The 21,584-nt window shown below is 43.3% G+C and overlaps 1 protein-coding gene across 2 annotated transcripts in view; it reads right to left on the bottom strand.

Annotated features, from left to right (window-relative positions):
- The window catches only part of MFSD1 (major facilitator superfamily domain containing 1), a 29,141-nt gene extending 26,505 nt beyond the window's left edge, over positions 1-2,636 (bottom strand). Inside the window, exons 1-2 of one of the 2 annotated variants that reach the window (XM_036756879.1) lie at positions 2,366-2,636; positions 1,625-1,677 (exon numbers count right to left, since the gene is read on the bottom strand). In XM_036756879.1, the coding sequence (XP_036612774.1) occupies positions 1,625-1,677; positions 2,366-2,606 (294 nt within the window). In that variant the 5' untranslated portion in view covers positions 2,607-2,636. The remainder of the gene's footprint in view (positions 1-1,624; positions 1,678-2,365) is intronic. The other variant, XM_036756880.1, reaches the window with a different exon arrangement.
- Positions 2,637-21,584: the final 18,948 nt, after the last annotated feature.

Genomic DNA, 21,584 nt, shown 5'->3' with positions numbered 1-21,584 from the left:
TTAGGGGTATGGTGCCCCCACAATCCAGAAAATCCACATAAAATGTTTTGACCCTCTCTTTATACCAGAAGCCTGAATTATTATTGTATTAAAAGATAAAGTATGCTAATATTATACAATACTATACATCTATTTTATGCATTTCTGAGTTTCTAAACTTTTTCTGTGTCATTTGTTGTGACTTCAGCAGAACGCAAAAATTCCTATTTAATTTCTTATGCCAACTCAGGATACATTGATACCATCATGGAGAAAGTTGTGACATGGAAGGGATAACTGTGTACATAGTAAAGTTTTTTACAAACCTTGAAGCAGTATATAAATACCAGCTATTATTACACAAACAGAACAAAGGAGTTTCTTAAGTAGTACGTTCAGTTAGAATTTCATGATTTGCCACATTTCTGTTCCAATGTAACTTCTAACCTCAAAGCAATTACCCCCGGCACAGGTATTTGTAAAAAATGGCACCCCTCCATCCTTCCTCCCCACCAGCCCCTCCTGGAAAAGCTCCACAAGAGTTCTCCACTGTCCAAGGAGGAACCCACACACACACACACATACACACACACACTCTCAAAGTTCTCCAGATCAAATGTAGTCAAGAGAAAAGAACACTTGATTGAGAGACCCAGGGTCTGGATTCAAATTTCAGCTCAGTCATTAAGTTCTCTGGCCTTCATGTCTCCTTACCTTAAAATCAGAGTTTTTGTTAAGATGGTCTGGATTATTATAAATTTTATGATCCTAAATAGGGCCTAATAAATGTAACCTGAAGAGTAAAGAACAGTCCCCACATGTGGCCAATGCATGCATCACCCACGGATTTAATGTGTTGATAAACGTGGACACCAGCACCCATCATAACTTGAGACAACAGCAAATCCCAGCATCTACCATGCCAGGTCCTCACAAACTGCAGCCTGAGGGCCCCCGTGTCAGGCCAAAGGATTTCAGGCCAATCCTCTAGATTTGTGCAGGCCATATGAAATCCTTCGACTTGCCCTCGGGCCAAAAGCAGCTGCAGGTAGGTCTCAAGTTCTGAAGGCCTGTGCTATGCTGTGCTTCCCTTCCCACCCCTCCCCATATACACCCCTAAAGCATAAATGCAAGAGGCAGAGACAACACAAATATGGAACCCGGGGCCTTCCAGCTGCTCTAGATTCTCTGACTCCCTTGTGTTAACCCAGACAGGGTATTTCTACTCAAACACACTCAAACCAAAGCCTCATCTTTAACATAAGAAAAAAACTTCCCCCACTCCCCCCTCCACAAATAAGCTAAGTGGCATTTAGATAAAATAGAGATAGCTTGTAGTTTGATTTGACAAATACTACCAACATATCCAACGAGTTTAATTTCTTCACATGATTTCTTAGGGAATAATGGAGATTCCTCAAAATATGTCATAAACAGGGTGATATGTGGGTCAACCTCATTTTAGATCTCCAAGGGCTCCAGAACAGCTTGGGACTTCCACTCGGGTTTACCTCTCTCTGATGTGATGACTACAAAACCTCTAAGGTCATCTGCACAATCTGAGTTATGCGTGCCTCCTCAAAGGGGCTTCAGAATAAACAAGGACCAAGGAAAGGGAAGGAGATAGGTACGAATGGACACTTACCTCTTGAATCTGGGTCTGGAGAGCAGCAGGGTTGTCGTAGCAGAAATAGCTGCCTGGCAAGAACAAAAGCCTCGGATACATTGTAACACTGTGCAAACCAAGCCTTCACTTCTTTGCACAGCTGGTGGCCCCGTCCCAGTCACATCCCAAGGGCTGGAAAGACGAACTGGGAGGCACGTAGTGGGGAGGGGACGGGCAGGGAAGTCGAGTCACGCAGTCAGGTCCGGGCTTAAGGAAAAGGGAGACCTTCCCCCCTTCTAAGCCCCGCCTCCCCGGGACCCTGAGCGGCCCCTCCTCGCCCCCCCCCCCATAACTTCCTTTCTGCAGGGCTGGAAGAGCCCCCATCTACGTTCTCCCTCCGGATCAGTGCCGACCCCTCCCCCCCCAAGAGACCCCCGGCTCTGGCTCACACAGGCCGCTGCGCCGACCCACACAAGCGCCTCCCTCCTCTGACAGCCCCTGGTTCTGCGTCAGGCCCAGGGCCCCTCCCCATCCTGACCCCGGGGCACCTCCCCTCCCGCTGCGCTCGCCCGGCCAAGGCTCCTGGAGGAGAGATGGGGCAGAACTGACCCCGCCGACCCTGCCCTCGACCGTTCTTCGGGTCCGTCGCAAGGGTCCACAAGGCCGCCCCCCCCCTCCCGCTGCCGAGGCACAGCCTTGACGCCCCGGAGCCGGAGGCGAGGTCCCCGGGAAGAGCCCCAGCTCCCCCCGGTCCCGTCCAGCCCGGCCAGGCCCACTCACCGAAGCCCAGCAAGCACATGAGGGCCAGCGCCAGCAGCCGGTGCGCCAGGTGGGCCGGGTCGCAGAGCGCGGACAGCGGGGAGGTCTCTGCTCGCGATGTGGACACGGACTCAGCCACAGCCACGGACTCGGCCTCGGCCTCCGACTGCGCCCCGGCCTCGGGCTCGGAGAGCTCCGGGAGCTCCGGGAGCTCCGGCTCCGCCGCCAGCAGAGCTCGCTCCCCATCGCCCTTCTCTGCCATAGCACGGCCGCAGCACAGCTACCGCCTCCTGTCACATGACTCCCCGCGCTGGCCGGGTTTCGGTCACGTGCCATCGCGTCTCACGTGAGCCTGGGCGTCAGGAGAGTCAGCGTCCCGTGCGGGGGCGGGGAGACGGCGCTGCGCCACAGCGCCCCCTGGAGCCTCACGGAGGCGCCGCAGTCTCACTGGCCCTGGAGGCGGCCCTGGATGCCAGTGTCTGGCTGACTGACAAGTCACGTGTCTGGGCCTCAGTTTCCTCCTCTGTAAAAATCGATCGATTTTTCAATCCATTATTTGTTTATTGTTTATTTGTTTAATGTTTAAATCAATAAAAGTTTATTGAGCTCCTACTATGCGCTGAGAATACCCGAGGAGGGAAAAGACCGTTCCTACCCTGCAGGAGCTTACAGTCTAATGGTGGATAAAAGCAAACAAATATGTAGAAAGGAGCCCTAGTCAGGAGAAATCGGAAATAATTAACGGAAGGAGGCACCAGAATGAAGACGGGCAGGCTTAGCGAGCCCCGCCCCATCCCCCCCCCCCCCCCCCCCCCCCCCCCCCCCCCCCCCCCCCCCCCCGCCTCTCGGCAGGGGCCGGCCTGGCTTCCAATTCCCCCAGGAGTCACTTCCTCCCTGGGCCACATTCTTCTTACCTGGAGTCAGAGGACCCAGGCTCGATGCCTAGCTCCATCACTTACTCCCTGCGTGACCTTGAAGGAAAGCTTTGAGCTACATGTCCTCAGGCACCTCCTCCAATTCTAGGTCTGTGCCCCAACAATGATAATAATAATTAATAATAATATCATTTATGGGGGGTTAACGTTTGCAAGTGCTCTACAAATATCTCATTGGATCCCCCACAACAAAGTAGGGGCTGTTATCAGCCCTATTTTACAGAGAAGGAAACTGAGGCAGTGAACAGTTAAATGACTTACCCAAGGTCATACAGCTAGTGACTGAGGCAGCATCAACCCTTGGCTTTTCTTGATTCCAAGTCCAGCGCTGTATCCTCTTCACTATCCAGCTGCCTCTGATTGGTCACCCCTTTCAGCTCTGATGCTCTACCACACTTATATCAAATAATTATAAGGTGGTGACATACTTGACATGGACTCAGGAGAGACCCAGGTTTCAGTTTAAGTCTCACCAAGGTGCCTGGCATCCAGTAGGCACTTAATAAATACTCCTTGACTTGACCTGAATCCTGCCTCATGCCTTTACTATTTGTAAGTGTTCACTTAGCTCCGCTGAGGCTTCATTTTCACCATTTACTGTTGGTAAAATGCTTTACCAATGTTCTGAGGACTATTAGAAATGTCAGCTATTGGGACCCAATAGTTCTATTTCAGATTCATAGCCTTCTTAAAGATGCCATGACCCAAGTGGAAATGAAAGAGGGCTTCTGGTCGTGCAGCCAAGATCAAATATTTGGCATCTCTGGCTGCAAACAGTTAACTTTCTGCTCTTCATTCGTATTGACTTCTGGATACTCGGACTCACCAACCAGCTGCCCTCTGGACTAATTAGGGGTGAATTCATTTTGCTCTCAATGAAGTCACATTTTAAGCCCTGGCTGTTTAAAAGCTGGCCCTGGCAGACCACTCTTGTCTTAAATTGAGCTGCTCTTTTAAGGCTTACGGTTATTTGTCAGTCCTTCCCAGCAATCCGTGATCTGATGCCAGGCACTCTCCCATCCTCTCTCACAGTTGCCTCCTAGCTCAGCTCTGCTGGAAGTCTTATTTCATGGCTGCCCTCCAGGTAATCATAGCTTGTACAAACTGCTGTCAGGAATCCCAACCTTTATAGGCACAGCCTGGCCAGACTCACTGACAATGAGGATGACAGTCATACCAAGGAACCAGTGAAGGTCAAAATGTCATTAGTCCTGGTTTTGTCTTGCTATAAGAATTTGGGATAAGAGACTGATCACAGAAGGCTGTGTATCAACACAAAGCGTGGGCAAAGCTAGGGGTTTGAAAGAGAGTCTTGCAAGGACTAGAAGAAAGTAGAGGGAAAAGAGGAAGAAGGAAGAAGAAGATGGAAGGAAGCTTCCCCAGCTCCAGCGATTTACCAGCATTTAGGGTTTTCTTTTCCCCTGTGAAACACCAGTATCCACCATGGCCAGATATTCAGTCTTGTTACTACGCCCAGTGAAAAAGGATTGTACTAAAGGTAGGGGTACTGTTCCCTCCACCGCGTTGGTCCTTCCTCAGAAACCCAGTGTGACTGGAAAACAGACTGCTAAGATGGATCACCTCTTCTGTCCTCTGAGGGACATCTATTCACCCACCGTGCCCTGCTTCCTACAATGGGTCAACAGTAGCATCAAAGGCCCAGGCCCAGAATGGATTCCCATCCTGTTGAATGTTTGCTGTTTTCCTGTTCTTATCTTTTATTCTATTTTAAGTAAACTGTTTTGTTACATCTTTCTACTACACACAGCCACTATAGCCTCTACAGCCACTAAGACTTTATTTTTAGAGGCTATAGAGTCATACCAGGTTTTTCTTTGGTTGGTTGTTTTTTATTCTGGGACAAGCAACACAAACTATATCTTGGACAGATGGCCCAAAGCACACCATCATAGGGGTGGGGGAGAGGGAGCAGGTTCCAGGAAGGGAGGAGATCGCCCCATCCTCCTTTCTGATATCTTCGTGGTTTAGATGATTACAGATGCTGATCTCTAGCATGTCTATATACTGACGGTGCTGTCAGTTCCCTCTAAAACCCACGCCCTGGTATAAAGCTCCAATCACCACACCCTAGTTATAATTCTGGCTAAATAGGAAACATTTCATCTCTAAAAGCAGTAGCTTATCATCATCATCATCATCATCATCATCATCATTATTATTACTGCTCATTGAACATGTTTATTGAACACAATTTTCCATTTGCTCCTATACAGACACATTCCATCAGCAGTATAGGCATTTACAAATTAAGAGGAGGGGGAGGGAACTATGAGACAAAGGTGATGCTTAAAGAAGACTTTGGGCTAGTATTTGTCCAAAGTGTCTCTGAGGAGAATTAGTAGAGTGATGAAATCGAGACTGAAGCTCCATGCTCTAAGCAGCAGAGAAATCAGAGCCTCCTTGGGAAGCAGGTCCCAGAGATCACCTAGCCCAGGCAACGGCTCAACTGCAGAGGTCTCAGCTATTAGGAGACTCCCTTCTGCTATGTTTTCTTTCTTTTCAGACACTCATATACAGACCGTCAAAAAATTAGCTTTGCTTTTGTTGAAAGCAGATTATAAAGAAGAGACCTTCAAAGTGAGGCCAAGGAATGTAGCAAGAGGGCCAGTGTGTGGTCTTGGCTGAATTCCATCCTCGGATAGTCAGGCAGCTTCTCCTGGCTCCAGCGTGAACTTGAAAGGAAGAGGTTTGGATCTCATGCTTGAAAACAGAAGTTTCACATCTTTATTGAGGTTAAAGCATCTTGGCTCTCCAAGTGTGTTAAGTTTACAGAAAAGACTGTCATCTCCCAGGCTGATTTCTTCACAGTTTTCCTGTGATAACTGCACCACTTCCGTGACTTTAGACAATTCCTCGAATCCCTCTGGGCCTCAGTTTCCTTATCTGCAAAAAAGAGAGGGTTAGAGTCCCTTCACAGCTCCAACATTCTATGACTCTATACATTGTACCAACCTATAAAAATTTACAGCAATTACTGCCTTGACATGGAAACACAGGTGTGGAGATAAGCACCCCTCTAAGGAAGACCTCTTCTCCCTTTCTTGTTGGAGAATCAGCAAAAGAAACAGAAGCAAGAATCACTAAGGTTGTTTTGCCAGAGGATGTCACTCTAGCCCTACTCAGTCTCAGAGACACAGACGGAAGCCTTTTATTAATTTTGCCCTTCTGCTCCCATAGTCAAAGACAACAGTTTTCTTAAAAGGCCACCTCCCAGGGTCTTAAGATAAAATAGGCCTGCATTTCCCCAAGCTGTGGCCTTTCTGAAAACCTCAAGAACAATCTGCATAACGGGAGAGAGCGATTTGTAAGGACAAAGGAAATCAATCCAGTGTGTCCAATATGAACCAAAGTGTGTTTTTCGTTTTGATCTGGTAACAAAGATCGGTTAAATTAAGAACAAGATTTATGAGCAACGTGAACTAAAACATAACCACATGGTGTCTGATTTCTATAAATGTTAAAGGTTTAGCCTTTTTTCCTCTTAATGAAACTTCCTCCAGCTGTCAGAAGAGCAAGCCTGAAGACCCACATCCATCTAAGGGAGGAGGGGGGAGGGAGCAATTACTTTGGCTTTTGGTGGCATCTCCTGACTTGAAAGGGGCTCCTGGTTTATCCTTCACAAGCCCTCTCTTAATATGCCCTTTGAAACCTTGTTCTTTAAATTAATTCCTAAAAACTTTCATGTTCAAAGAAGATCATCATTGGAAGAGAGTGCTGAAAGGTTCAGAATTTGCTCTTCTGGGATGTAAAAATAAAGAATTCTCTTAACAAATCATTTTGCGTCTGACAGATTTTTTTTTTACATAGTATGACTCCCTTGTACTTAGAAAAGCTGCTTGCTTTTTAAAAGCCTGGATCTGTTATTTCACTGTGAGCAGCAGGGAGGTACCCCTCAGAACTCCTGGTGTGGAAACCCCCTTCAACGATGACAACTGGCAGTTCTGCAGCTTTGTCCAGGCCTGGGACAGAGAGAGATTGAGTGACTTGCCCAATACCACACACTCAGGAGGGATCAGAAGCAGGATTTGAACCTAAGTCTTCCTAATTGCAAGGCCAGACCTTTACCCATTCACAGGACCATCAGCTGATTGATCTCATAGATTAGAGGTTACATTGCTATGTTGTGTTCCCACTGCTGTGAAATGCAGATTGTATTTCAATCACAAATGTTTTGTTTAAATGGAAGAGCTTAGATTTTTGGTGGTGTTAGTGGTGGTGGTTGGAGGGAGCAGGATGGGGGGTGGGGTTGTTTTTTGCTTAGGCCCTAAGTCCTACTCTGAGGCCACATCATGGCATGAAAGTGACCCTAGGTTCTCAAAGGCTGTGTAAGCTCTGTTGTCTCCATCAAGCTGGAAATGCTTCAGGAAGAAGCCAAGGATGGGCTGCATTTCTGTCATCTCCAGATTTGCCTCCCTAAGCTAAAGAGGTCATCCTTTTGTTTGGCAAATGAGGAAGCTGAGGCTTGACGTAGTTAAGTGATCTACCCTGGATCACACAGGTGGGATTTTAAGCCCAGCTTAAACTCGTCCTTATTATACACATACCTGCATGACAATCATCCTGGGCCATCTCCAGTCTTCCTGATGAATATCTGGCCACTGGACCCAGATGGCTCTGGAGGAGAAAATGAGGCTGGTGACCTTACACAGCCCTCCCTCACTCAAACCAAAGTCAACTGCCAGTCAGGTCATCATTTCCCTGATGCCGTGGTCCTCTTTGAAAACAAAGGACAAACACAACAACGGCATGACTATCACCTCAGCCTCCTTCCACATTACCTCAGGACTCTGCTTTCTTAAATGCAGGCCGTGGAAACCTTCAGCTTTCTGCCTCCTCTCAATGTGCACTATGAACACAAAGATATGTCCTGTCTATTAGTCAATCAGTAACTAGAAAAGAAGTATCAGACATAGCCTAATGGAGCATTGATTGCTCAATGTTGATCTTTTAATGGGCTTTTCATACTCTAATGGATTTTAGAATAAACAATCCCACTCAGGTATGTGCCATCTACTTGGCTGGAGAGGGCTTTCTAGAATTTTTCTTTCTAAAATACTTTAAAGGCTACTGAAAATAAACTCTTCCCAAATCTCTTAAATGTCCCTCATTCAGTCCTCTCCAGCAACAAAAGTCCTAGGCGAAAACTCCTCACCTTCCTCCTCAGACAGGTTTGTCTGACTTACATTATCAAGGCCTAGATTCAAGGTTGCTAGATAACCTGTTCAGCAGTGATTATTGTGCAAGAAGCAGGCTCCGGCAGCATGCCAACATCACATTCCCAAGCTCACGCACTCCCCGCCCATTTTAGTCCATCCTTTAGAAATCTGAATATGTGATTGATGGTAAGTCAAGGCCTTCACATGCAAGACTTGGTATCTTTATCGTGCCCAGGATGGATGTGCAGCCATCATTCACCTGCCCAATCCTCCTCCTGAAAGGCACAGAAGCTTTGGCGCACTCTGTTTCCAATGCGGGCCAGTTGGCAAATCCTTAGGCAGGCTGATGCCCAACATAGTGGGGCCACTCAGCCTGCTTTAGCCTCACTGCAGCTTAGAACTCTGGCGTGGAAGGAGTCACCAGCCTTAGGAGTCCCAGAGGCAGAGATTACAGGCGTGGGCCACCCGACCCAGCTAATACTCAATTCTGAAAAAGACTAAACTGAGCTTAAAATGTCATGGCAAATTGTTGGAGTTCAGCCATTTTATTTTAAAGCTACTTTATCTGACAACCCTTCTTATTCAGGGCTTCTCCATATCCTCTATCACTCCAAAAAGTTTCAATCAGTCACTTTGCAGAACAATGATTTGTTGAAACCTAGGAAGTGAACAAAACCATGAACCAAATGTCTTGCCGCGCTAAACAGATGATGCCATGAACAAAGAACGATAAACTCAGAGGCCTTGTGCAAACACTGAGATGCTGTCCCAGGACATTTTGCTGCTGTTAATATGATTCTCCAAATACAGCCTCTGTTTCAGCAAAACCTTGTCCCTTTGCTGGTATTGTACCGAGGACTATGCAGACTACAGATTCAGGAAGGAAAAGGCCCAACTTTTCCTACCCCGAATTCTTTTCTCCATGCTGAGAAGAAGTCCATTCAGAGTACTAGATGCCCTTAGGGAAGCTGGAGGCTCACCCTGTGTTGCCTGACTATTTATGGACTCAAGTACAAGTCCTTTGTGCTATCTCTTGGGTTAAATAAAGCCTGTGCTTCATCTGCTACCTTGTTAGCTCAAATACTTTCATGGGAGCTGAGGACCTGTTTCATTTTGTTAGGGACTCTTAGGTACAAGCTAAACTCTAATGTTCCCGGGTGAAACGTTGGGTTTTATTATTATTAATTAATGTGTAACTAATTAACATTAGATAATTAATTATTTATACATTAATAATTTATATGTTTATATATTAATAATTCAGATGTTTTATAGTATATATTAATAATAAGGCATAGACCTTAGTTTCCCAGGCAAGCCCTGGGAGAATGAGCCAAAGAGATTTTAGATAGAAACCTTCAAAATTTAACCCTATTTGGGGGGGGAAGTTTTTACAGCAAGTTTCTCAGGTAAGGCCTCATTTCTCAGATATATAAGAAAGTAAGCCAAATTTATAAAAATAAGAGCCATTCCCTAATTAATAAATGTTCAAAGGATATGAACAGGCAGTTTTAAGAAGAAGAAATCAAAACTATCAACAGTCGCATGAAAAAATGCTCTAAAATCACCATTGATTGAGAAATGCAAATTAAAACAACTCTGGGGTGCCACTTCACACTTATCAAATTGGTTAACATGACAGAAAAGGAAAATAACAAATGCTGGAGGGGATATGGAAAAGTTGAGATGCTAATGCACTGTTGGTGGAGTTGTGAAGTGGCCCAACCTTTCTGGAAAACAATTTGGAGCTATGCTCAGTGGGCTATAAAACTGTGCATTCTCTTTGACCCAGCAACATCACTACTAGGTCTGTATCCCAAAGAGATCAAAGAAAAGAGAAAAGGACCTACATGTACAAAAATATTTATAGCAGCTCTTTGTGTGGTGGGAAAGAATTGGAAATCAAGGAGATCTTTATCAATTGGGGAATGGCTAAACAAGCTGTGGTATATGGTTGTGGTGGAGTACTATCGTACTATAAGAAATGACAAACAAGATGGTTTCAGAAAAACCTGGGAAGACTTATATGAACTGATCCAAAGTGAAGTGAGCAGAACCAGAACACTGTACACAGTAACAGCAATATAATACAACCGTCAACTATAAAAGACTCAGCTACTCTGATTAAGACAATGACCCAAGAAAATTCTACAGGATTTGCGATGAAAAATGCCATCCACCTCCAGAGAGAGAAATACTGTACTCTGAATGCTGATTGAAGCATTCTTTTTTTTTTTTTTTTGCTTTATGTTTTTCTCTTTTTTGTCAACATGACTAATATGGAAATGTTTTACATTACTTAGCATACATAATTGATATCATATTGCTTACCATCTCAATAGGTTGGGGAGGGGCAGGCAAGAGGGAGAGAATTTGGAACTCAAATTTTTTTAAAAGAATGTTAATAAACAAATGCTGTAATTTTGGTAAATACAGCCCAGTTTGTGTGAATTCAGAGTTGTGGCCGGCTCTGAGCCATGGATCACATCATATAAGTAATAGGCATGAATTCCCTCACCAAGGATACCTCCTGGAAGCCCTCAAAGCCCCACCTGACCCTTCAGGCCCCAGGCATGGCTTGCAGGGTTTCCATATTACTTTCCAGGTCTGTTGTATGGATCATATGAGATAATAATTGTAAAGTTCTTAGCACGGTGCCTGGCACATAGTAAGTGCTATATAAACATTAGCGATTATTTTATTATTATAAAAAATTAGAATTTCTGACTCCCATCTGGTTTCATCCTCAGGGTTTCACACTCAGGGAGGTCCACTCTATAAAATGTAGGTTTTAGGGCATGGAGGGAGGAGGTTCGGAAGCGCGACAAAGTGCAAACAAAGGAGCTCCAGGCTCATTCATAAACCCTGTAAAATGTAGGACTCATATTCCCGTTACTGAATTGAATTCTTACAGAAAGAAAAGAGGATTGGGAAAGGATATTACACTCAAATCATCAGAAAAAGAAATCAGTTACACAGGTAGGTTACACTCTCTTCCCACTAGAGGCAGTATCTCCTACTGGTCAAGTAGGTCCAATTCAAAGTTCTATGGCCATGGAGAAGAGGAGGGAAATAAAGAGAAATCCTCCCCTGTCCCCACCTTTCCCCCCCACCCCGGGATGTTCTCCACAAAGCACACAAGCCTAAGACTCCTCGAGCCCAGACTACAAGAATTATTTAAAGCCCTATAGCCAATGACTCATCTAATGAGCAAAATGAGTAGGGCCGAAGTGGATAGAATTCTGTGCCCGAAGTCAGGAAGACTTAAATTCAAATCCAGCCTCAGATACTTACTAGCTTATGTGACCCTGGTCAAGTTACTTCACCCCGTTTGCCTCAGTTTCCTCATCTGTAAAATGAGCTGGAGAAGGAAATGGGAAAGCACTCCAGTACCTCTGCCAAGAAAACCCCAAATGGAGTCAGGAAGAGTCCGACACTGAATAACAACGATTCCCTTTAATTCCGTTAGAGAAAGGTGTTTACACTGCATAAAAGAATTGAGGCTTAGACTGAAACAACCAACACATACTTTACCACCACGTGCCAGGAGGCCCTGGAGACACAAATACAGTGAAACAACCTCTGTTCTCAAAGAATTCTACCTTCTGATGGAGGAAGCAACAAGGACACACATCCATGCGCTCAGAATTAAGGCCAATAGGAGCTTCTTTACAGCTGGTCCAACATCTGCGTTGAGTACCAGGGTACCACTGGCCAAAAGGCAATACCCCCTCACTTGGATCGTTGCTGTTGTTCAGCCACTTCAGCCCTATTGGACTCCTCATGAGGACTCCCCGGAGTCATATTTCTTGGCAAAGATACTGGAGTAGTTTACCATTTCCTTCTCCAGCTCACTTTACAGAAGAGGAAACTGAGGGACACGGGGTTAAATGACTTGCTAGATTTGAACTCAGGAAGATGAGTTTTCCTGACTCCAAGCCCAGTGTTCTGTCCCCTGAGCCATCTAGCTGTCACTCACTTGGCTATGTTCCTCACTTTTTCCCTCCAATAGAACATAGGACCAGAAGTATTTCATTTAGGCTTTTGTCTCTCCAGCCTCAGCACAGTGCCTGGCACACAGTAGGCGTGTAATAATTTTTGCTGATTTATTATGGGAGAAGGCTCTAAGAGAGAGTGACGGTGGTGATGACAGACTATATCTGGAAATAACTGCAAGGGATGAAAACAAAAGGCATTAATAAAAATATTTTTAATTTTAAAAAAGTTTTAAAATAACAAAATCTAGCCTAAAATTGGTACAGTAGCATGAGAAGAATACAGAATTTGGAGCACAGGTGGGGAACCTGCAGCCTCAAGGTCACATGTGGCCTTCTAGGTCCTTGGGTGCAGCCTTTAGACTGAGTCCAAGTTTTATACAACAAATCCTTTTATGAAGGGGATTTGTTCTGTGAAGTTTGGATTTAGTCACAGGGCCACACTTGAGGACCTAGAGGGCCACATGTAGCCTTGAGGCCGCAGGTTCCTGGCCCCAATGGAGTAAGAGAATCAGATTCTAATCATTGCTTTTTCACTGTCTGAGCTAGGGGAAATGGTCTGCTCTGTCTGGGCTCTGGTGTAAAATGAAAGCATTGTACCAGATGCTTCTAAGGTGTCTTTCCTCTCTGATCCGATGAGCTACATGGAAAATAACTTGTTTTTGTCCCTTTCCCTCCAAAAAAGGTCTTTTTATTTTCAAACCTCCTGCCTTCTAGCCCTTATTTCCAATGTATTTGAGATTAGACAATCTTGCCTAATTTGAGCTCCTTTTAAACAAGTTCCAAAAGCCCACAGACAGAGCAAATAGCTCTGTTTGCTGGATACCTTCTAAAGTGAAGCCTTATTTTTCCATTTTCTTATTTTTCCAAGTAATTTCCTACAATACTGGCCTATGGGCAAAAGAGTAAATCAAGCAAAGTTTGTCTCTGGCCTCCTCCCATCTTCCCCCAGGGCTCTCTCTGGGCCTCTCTCGCTGCTTCTGCCCTGCTCTGTGTCCAGGACCCCTTATTACCAGATGCCCCATCCACCTCTGCCAACTCAAGTTGTCATCTCTGAGCTGGCCCACAGGTCCATCAAAACTGACCTCTCCCGCTTCTTCTGCCTAAGAAACACCTTGAGGGCCTCCACTTGGAGTTAGCTGTCGCAGAAAATCAATCTGCTTCTAAAACTAATCATAGAATTTCAGAGATGGGAATCTCACAGAGATCATCGAGTTCTCTTCCTTTACATTTGAGGGTCAGCAGGAACCTCAGACTGTTCCAGATGCTTGTTTATTTGCAGCATTGATTGACTGGTACCAAGCCAATTCCATTCTATACACTACAACCTCAACGGGACCACTGATTAATTCCCAGTGCGCACATTGTAAACAGAAGACAACACAATGCACGTGAGCTATGTGGCTCTGCAATATCCACCCTGGACTTATGGGACGTGCAGCCCTAGAGAGCAGACTGCCCTTGAAGATGTCATCCCCTCTCCCCTGATTTATCTGTTGTGCACCATATTGAATCTTCCCAGCATCCCATGTAGAGAGCTTGGTGTATACCCAGCTCTGATAAGGACGTGCTGTGTGACAGTGGACAAATCGATTAGCTTCTCTGAGCCCCAGTTTCTTCATCTATAAAATGGGTGTGGCAATAATTGTACCAACCACCTCCTAAGTTAGATTTTATAAAGATTTGTAAATTGCCAAGACTGTAAATGAGAATTATTATTCCATGGAAAAAGCGCTGAACAAAAAGTCAGTAGGCCTGACTTCTAGTTCCAGCCTTGCCATTAGCTTTTCCTATACCTCTAGACAGGTCACGCCACTTCCATGGCCTTCGTCTGTAATGTGGGATAAAGCCTGCCCACCTACCACATGGGCTTGTTATAAAATAATGTAATATGAACAAGCTCGGGAAACTTGGAGCTCTATGCAAATGCCAGATTTTAGCAGGATTGAGTCATGTATTTAAGTGGGAATCACCCCATTATGCTCTAAGATGCCAGATCAACTAATGGATAAAATCTTTTTAAAAATTCATCTTTTTAAAGTAGATCTCTTGACATAATGTTTGAGTGCAAAATTAAAGCTTAGTGGTAATCGTAATCTGAAATTAAAGTACATTCGTATAAGTCATCATCTTTTTGGCTTACTGCTCCCTGACCATCTCATCTCTGATTTGCAAAAGCATTACCACAATTCTAGCACTTCTGTGAGCAGCACAACCTTGGTTCCACCCAAGCTTGGGACATTTTTTCTCATGGACAATCCTGAGACCTCTCTACCACATAAGCAGAGGGAGATGTGACCCCTGATTGAGAGAACATGGAGTGTGTGCCTATGTAGAACAGTTTCTGTACATAAAGCCAGAGAGGACCTGGAGACAAGTCAAGGGAAGAAAGGTACGAATTTTGTATGGCCAATGGGATCAAGGCCCCTTTGACACAGACATGTCGGGAAGCCAGGCCCCCTGCACATACAGGATTCGCATCCCAGCATCCCACAAAGAATTGTCTTCTATGAGTCTCTGCCGCTGGTGTTCCATTTAGGTCATTCCTCAGCCAAGGCTTTCTCTTACAAGCAAGAAATACCCCCTCAGAGGAGTGTCAGCTAGGGATTCAGGAATTCTTTGAGCAAAGATCTTTGCACTTACTCTACTACCTTTAGCAATCTGACTTCCAAACCTATTACTCTTTTGTAACTACTGTCTCTAATTTTACTGCTTAATAGGCAAATTCTGGCAGTCTTTTCTCAATCCTCTTTCTTTTTGAGCTAGCTGCTGTATCAGCACTACTGACCACTCTCTCCTCCTAGATTTTCTGGGGCTTCGGGACTCCTGGTTCTGCTCCTACTTGTACCTGCTCCTTAGTCTCCTTTGCAAGTCCATCTTCCATATCATGGCCCTAACTGTGGGTGTTCCCCAAGGCTCTGTCCTAGGCTGTTTTCTCCTCCTCCTCCTCTCCTCCTCTTCTTCTTCTTCTCTCTCTCTCCCTCTCTCTCTCTCTCTCTCTCTCTCTCTCTCAATTCATCAGTTTCCAAGAGTTTAACTGTTGTCTCTGTGCATATCAATTACAGATAGATAGATAGAAAGGAAGAAAGACAGATAATAGCACAGGATAGATAGATAAAAAGAAAGAAAGTAGGAAGAAAGGAGGAAAGAAATGGATAGACGGAACGATAGATCACATATATCCAGTTAGCCATATGTGCCTATAAACATATATATGTAGACACAAATATATACACCTATGTGTACATATGTACATATACATATATATGTGTGTATGTGTGTATATATATGTGTGTGTGTGTGTGTGTGTGTGTGTGTGTGTGTGTGTGTGTATATATATATATATATATATATATATATATATATATATACACATGTGTCTTTAACCTGCCCCAATTTCTTCCAGACTTCTTATATAACTCCCCTCTATACACTCCATAATCATGTTCCATTGGCTTGGCACAGGATCTCCCATCCCCCGTGCTGGAATGTTCTCCTTCCTCACCTCTGACTCTTCACTTTCTGACTTCCTTCAAGACTCAGCTCTAAATCCATCTTCTCCAGAAGGCCTTTTCTCATCCCCACAGCCTTCCCCTGTGAGATTATCTTTTGTCTACTCCCATATATTTCTTGAATGGACCCCAGCATTTTACAATTTGTCTCCTCCCATTAGAATATGGGCACTTTGGAGCCAAGGTTTATCATTCTAATTTCACAACATTCAGTTTCTATTATTTATATATGTGTGTGTATGTATGGGTCTCTCTCTCTCTCTCTCTCTCTCCATATATATATATATATGTATATGTGTGTATATATGTATATGTGCATATATATTATATACATATATAATGTCTCTATACATACACACACACACACACACACACACACATATATATATATATATATTTATATTCCTGGTTCACATAAGTCTCCCCACATAGTCATCATACTTGTAATTTCTTACAGCATAGTAAAATCCCATTGCATTCATGCACCACAATTATTTAGCCATTCCCCAACTGGTAGGCATCCGCTTTGCTTCCAGTTCCAATTATCTCTTTAAATAGGTCAGTTTAGGACTGTTATAATTGCACACAGTGTCTTCTTATCTTCATCCTTTCTTCCGCTTTAATCATTATCTTTGCTTTAATCAACAATGCAGCTGACTCAAATTACCATTAGATGAATAATCAGTCATTTCCTATCCATGAAAATGACTCAATTTCGTTTTTTGTGATTATTGTTCAATACTGCCATCTCAAGTACCTTCCAGCTCTCATCTGGATGAAAGATGGACTGGCAAAGTCTTCTGACTCATCTACAAGTCTTTGCTTTCATTTCTTGTTCCCAAATCGTATCTTTTGTCATATTTTTCACTGCCCTTCCCTGGGTCAACCTTCACACAGAAATCAATGGTTTCAAAGTATGTGTTGACTTCATTTGGTGAATGTCATCATGTTCCCCATAGACTTTCTCCATATATCTTGGTGTGTAGAAGCCGCCATCACCTTCATGGTGGTCCCTGCTTATATTCATCTTGAGGACTGTAAGGCTAGACACCCACATATCCCACAAAACAATGTTTCTTGTTTCTTTGGGTCCACAATAAAACCAATTCCTTGATTTGCCTCCTAAAGAGAATCTGTGGCTACTCTTCCATTTCACTGCAATTCCCTTTTGTCTTCTTATTTCATCTACAGCAAGAACATTAATAAGGACACAGTTGGGATCTTCCAGAAGCGTATCAATGCGTCGGTTGGATGACAATCACACGTTAAGAAGACCAACACTGGGATTCGTGTTTGTAAATGGCCAAAAAACAGCAATTCTTTATTTCTTAATATGGTTCAATAATTGTAAAACATATATCACTATTGAGAAACTGTTTCGAATTGGCAAACCTTCATTCTGGTTCATATCGAAGTCATTCTAGTGTTGATTGAATTGCACCACCCAAGTGCAAACTGTCTTTGTGTTAGCAAACACAGAACGATCCACATTAGGATTTAACAGGAAAGACATGATTAAGCAGGGATACACATAAAGAGGAAACAGCCATTTCTTTACATTCAAAATATCTTTGCTATTTCAGCTTTGATCTTTTTCTTCAGCAGAGTATTCACCTTGATCATGACCTTGCCATGTCTGAAACATAATGTCCTTAATACAAGAGTTAAATCTAAGATTGCAGTGGATTGCAGGTAACTGTTTATGTCACAAATAAATACAGCAGATTACGCTTAAAACCCATATTCAGGAGCCTTTATTGCACACGCAATTGCGGCCTTCCCATAAATCACAGCACTTAAAGTGCCAGATGATTCCAAACGTTTAGTTTAACAGCGGGAAATGGGGCAAAAACCGAGCCTGGTGCTTTATAGGGGCTATAAAATCCCAATGCTCATGGTCTCCCTTTTTTGCATTGCCCTGATCAATCAAGGCCTCAGAGCATTTGGGATAGTAAATACTCTCAGGAAGCAACGATTAGCTTTCAAAGCTCAGGTCTCTTCAATTATCACAATCACAGGTGAAGCCAGCCACTGGTTCATAATATGACTTCAGGGCAAAGAGACTAGGCCTGGGACCATGACGAACCTTGGACCATGCAGCCCATTTCATATTTTTCATCAGCCTCTATTCTTAATAATCCATTCCACTGCCTGCAGACATTTTCAACTTTGGCTGCTCTTTCTATCATATAGGTCATTTTTATTTAATTGGAAAAAATCTCTCTTTAAAACATACCCCCCCCAAAAAATTAGTTCACCTTTTACCCAAAAAGGCATTCAAAAATTAAATTTGATTCATCAAACATTATCAAGCACCTACTGTGTGCATACAAAATAAATCAAATGAGATAACCTACATAAAACTAAAGTGCTATATAAATGCTAGCTTTTATTATTATTACTGATACTTCTGTAACCTAACTGCAGTATAGATTGTGAACTTGGTACCAGAAAAAAAAAGAACAACAAATCATGATGGTTGCATCACTAATCCTATAAATGCTAGAAAAAGAAAAAAAAAACAGAAAGAAGCATTTACGGGTTATCCCCCAGTACCAGTCCGTTCTTGAGATATTAAGAAGAAATCTTATGTTTCCAACATGGGAGGCACCTGGAGGTAGGATTAGAGGGGAAGAAGGCAGGCTCAAAGGGCAGTTTCTTTCTTCAAATTAATGGATTCTTTGTCTACCTACAGATGCCACTTCATCTAGGAAAGCTGACTGGTCTTTCCCCTAGGATACTTACCTACACAGCACCAACCATCAGGATCAAATAAAATTGAATTTGGTCAGATAGTTTGGCAGGATGTCATCATTGTCAATTTTGCATGGGTCTTGGTTTCATGAAATATATAACCTAGTAAATGTTCATTGAATTGGATTGAATCTCCCCACAAATACAGAAATTCTATCTATACTATTCCTAAATTTTCACCCAGTCTCTACTTGAACATGTCCAGTGACAGGAAACTCACTACTTCACAGATAAGTCATTACCTCCATTGTGGGGCAGTTCTAATTCTTAGAAAGTTTTCCCTTATGCAAGGAACCAAGGAATTCCCCTGATCCTTTTGATGAGCTAACCAGGTAATGAGCCTTCGTGTGGAATTTTAGATGTAAAAGATTATTGAACGTAAAGGGAAGTAGGCCTTTGATTTTTTTTCTTTTTGCATTTTTTTGACTGCACCTCCTACAGAGGGTCTGGGCATCCCACCTGACTCCTCCTGGAGCAAGGATTTTTCTAGTGTTTTTTTTTTTTAGCACACACTCCTATATACACATATGTATACGTGTATATATATACACACATATATACGTGTATATATATACACATATATATATAACTGTATTACAGTATAATTGGTTTCCTTTTAATCCTATATATTTCATTTGGTACATTTAAACACATTATTTTAAGAAGGGATCCATACGTTTCACCAGATAGCAATACAAAAGAGGTTAAGAACCTTAGAGGGCAGTTTCAGTGACATTTTTGTTCCCAGTCCCCTGCCTCCCAATTAGGGAAGGGGAGACTTTCAAGGCAGTATGATCCTGAAATACAGACTTTTAACCAAAGAAGGGGAATTTGGGGGGCAGCATTAGCCTCAGAGGCTTCCCCGTGAGAAACCTCAATTTCAAGAGTTCAGGGATGTGCCCTTCTATCTAGAGAAGAGGAAATTCGTAGGCAGCATACATCTTGGGGAGAGAAGATCACACTAGTAGTTCCTAATACTGGGTCAGGCGGAGGGAGACAAGGGGACAGAAGCTATGATATGAAGGAATAAGTGGGCTAGACTTTGCACTCCAGTGAGTTATTCAGACAATGAAGGTCCAATGGGAAAGGAGATTGTTTCCTTACTGGGGTCAGTCTAAACCACAGGGTGGCACTCTAAGTCTGGTAGGGATTGTACAGGACCCTGTGGATGAAAACTACTGGCCAGAATGTTGTAATCGCTCCACTGACTCTTCTAAGATGACTCTAAAACAGGGAATGGTGTTAAGTATGGAGGACTGGAAGACCTTTGGAGAAAAGGGACCCAGCAAAGAGGAAAGAGAATTGTATTAATTGTCTAGCATATGTGATGAGTCCTTTTATGTCAAGGCAAGTACTTATTAAGTGCTTAGTATGTGTCTGACACTAAGCTAAGCCCTGGAGATATAAAGAAAGGCAAAAAATAGTCCCTGCTCTAGAGGGGACCAAAGAGAGTGGCCCCAGGAGGGGCCATTGTCTCCAACGGGGGAGACAAAATGCAAACAACTATGTTCACACGAGATACAGACAAGGCAAATTAGAAATAATCTCAGGAAAAGGCACTAAGATTAAGGAGAACTGAGAAAAACTTCTTGAAGTAGGTGGGACATCAGCTGAGACTTGTTACAAGAAGCCAAGAGGCAGAGATGATGGAAGAAAAAGTTACAGGTATGGGGAACAGCCAGTGATAAAGCACCTGGTCAGGAGATGGAATGTCTTGTACTAGTAACAACAAGGAAGCCATTTGTCAGTGGATCCCAGAGAATGTGGACTAAGGTATAAGAAGGCTGGAAAGATAAGAAGGGGTTAGATTATGAAAGGCTTTAAAAATTAAACAGAAGATTTTATATTTTTATGTGTTTATGTGGGTTGTTTTGTTTTGTTTTGTTTTTGTTTATAGACTTCTCTGATTCCATCTAATCTTCTGCATTTTCTGTATGGTAAAATACAAGTTGTCCTGTACTGAATGTGCATTTGCTACCTTGAGTGCTTGTACAAGAGCAGTGGGTACTCTTGTTCGTGTGTATTGAGAACTAAACATATATTTCTTGAGTTCATCAAATGAGATAATATTTGTAAAGCTCTTAGCACAATGCCTGTTATATGCTAAGCACTTAATAAATATGACTTCCCTTCCCCTTCTTTTAATCTGCAAGAATATTAGAAAGGTATGAATTTGAGTTCAGAAAGTAAGCTGCTAGATTCAGAGATTTTCCTGGAATAAACACTGGATAGGGTTATAACCAAACAAAGACAGAGTGATCTTTCACGGTGTCTCCAAGATTTGTCTTAATCCCTACGAGGTCAAAACTGATGGTCTTTGGGCCATAGGTTACATGTATACTGAGCCCAAATCTGCCTTCCCTTTATAGGAGGGAGGAGACTCAACTTGGCAACAATTCATTAAATAAAGACCAGGAGGTTTATTTGAAGAGAAGAATGAAGGCTTAGGCTGTATCAAGTGTTGCTTCTGGGTCAAGGGAAGCAATCACAACAGCATCCTCAGGATGCTTTGTTCACATCTAGAGTATTATATCCAGTTCTGCATTCGATACTTTAAGAGGAACTTGACATATTAGAGTTCAAATAGAGGAGCGTGCCCTGGCTGGTCAATAGTCTGGAAATTATGTCTTAATTAGGAAAGGTTAAGGACAGATTTGCCAAAGCCATCCTGGCATAGTCACAGAAGAAGAAAACTGGCCTTGGAATCTAAAAGACCAGGGTTCAATTATCATCTACTGGCTGTGTGACCCCAGCAAGTCATTTAACCCCCAGTTATCTAGACAACTCTCTGAGACTATAAGAGGCAGAGAAGGTATCAACCTGCTTTGGTAGAGTGAGTTCCCTCATCTGGAAATTCCCTATACTAA

Source organism: Trichosurus vulpecula, chromosome 4, assembly GCF_011100635.1.
Source record: "Trichosurus vulpecula isolate mTriVul1 chromosome 4, mTriVul1.pri, whole genome shotgun sequence".
NCBI lineage: Eukaryota > Metazoa > Chordata > Mammalia > Diprotodontia > Phalangeridae > Trichosurus > Trichosurus vulpecula.
The sequence above is the reverse complement of the archived record's forward strand: the minus strand, read 5'-3'. Positions and strand labels throughout refer to the sequence as shown.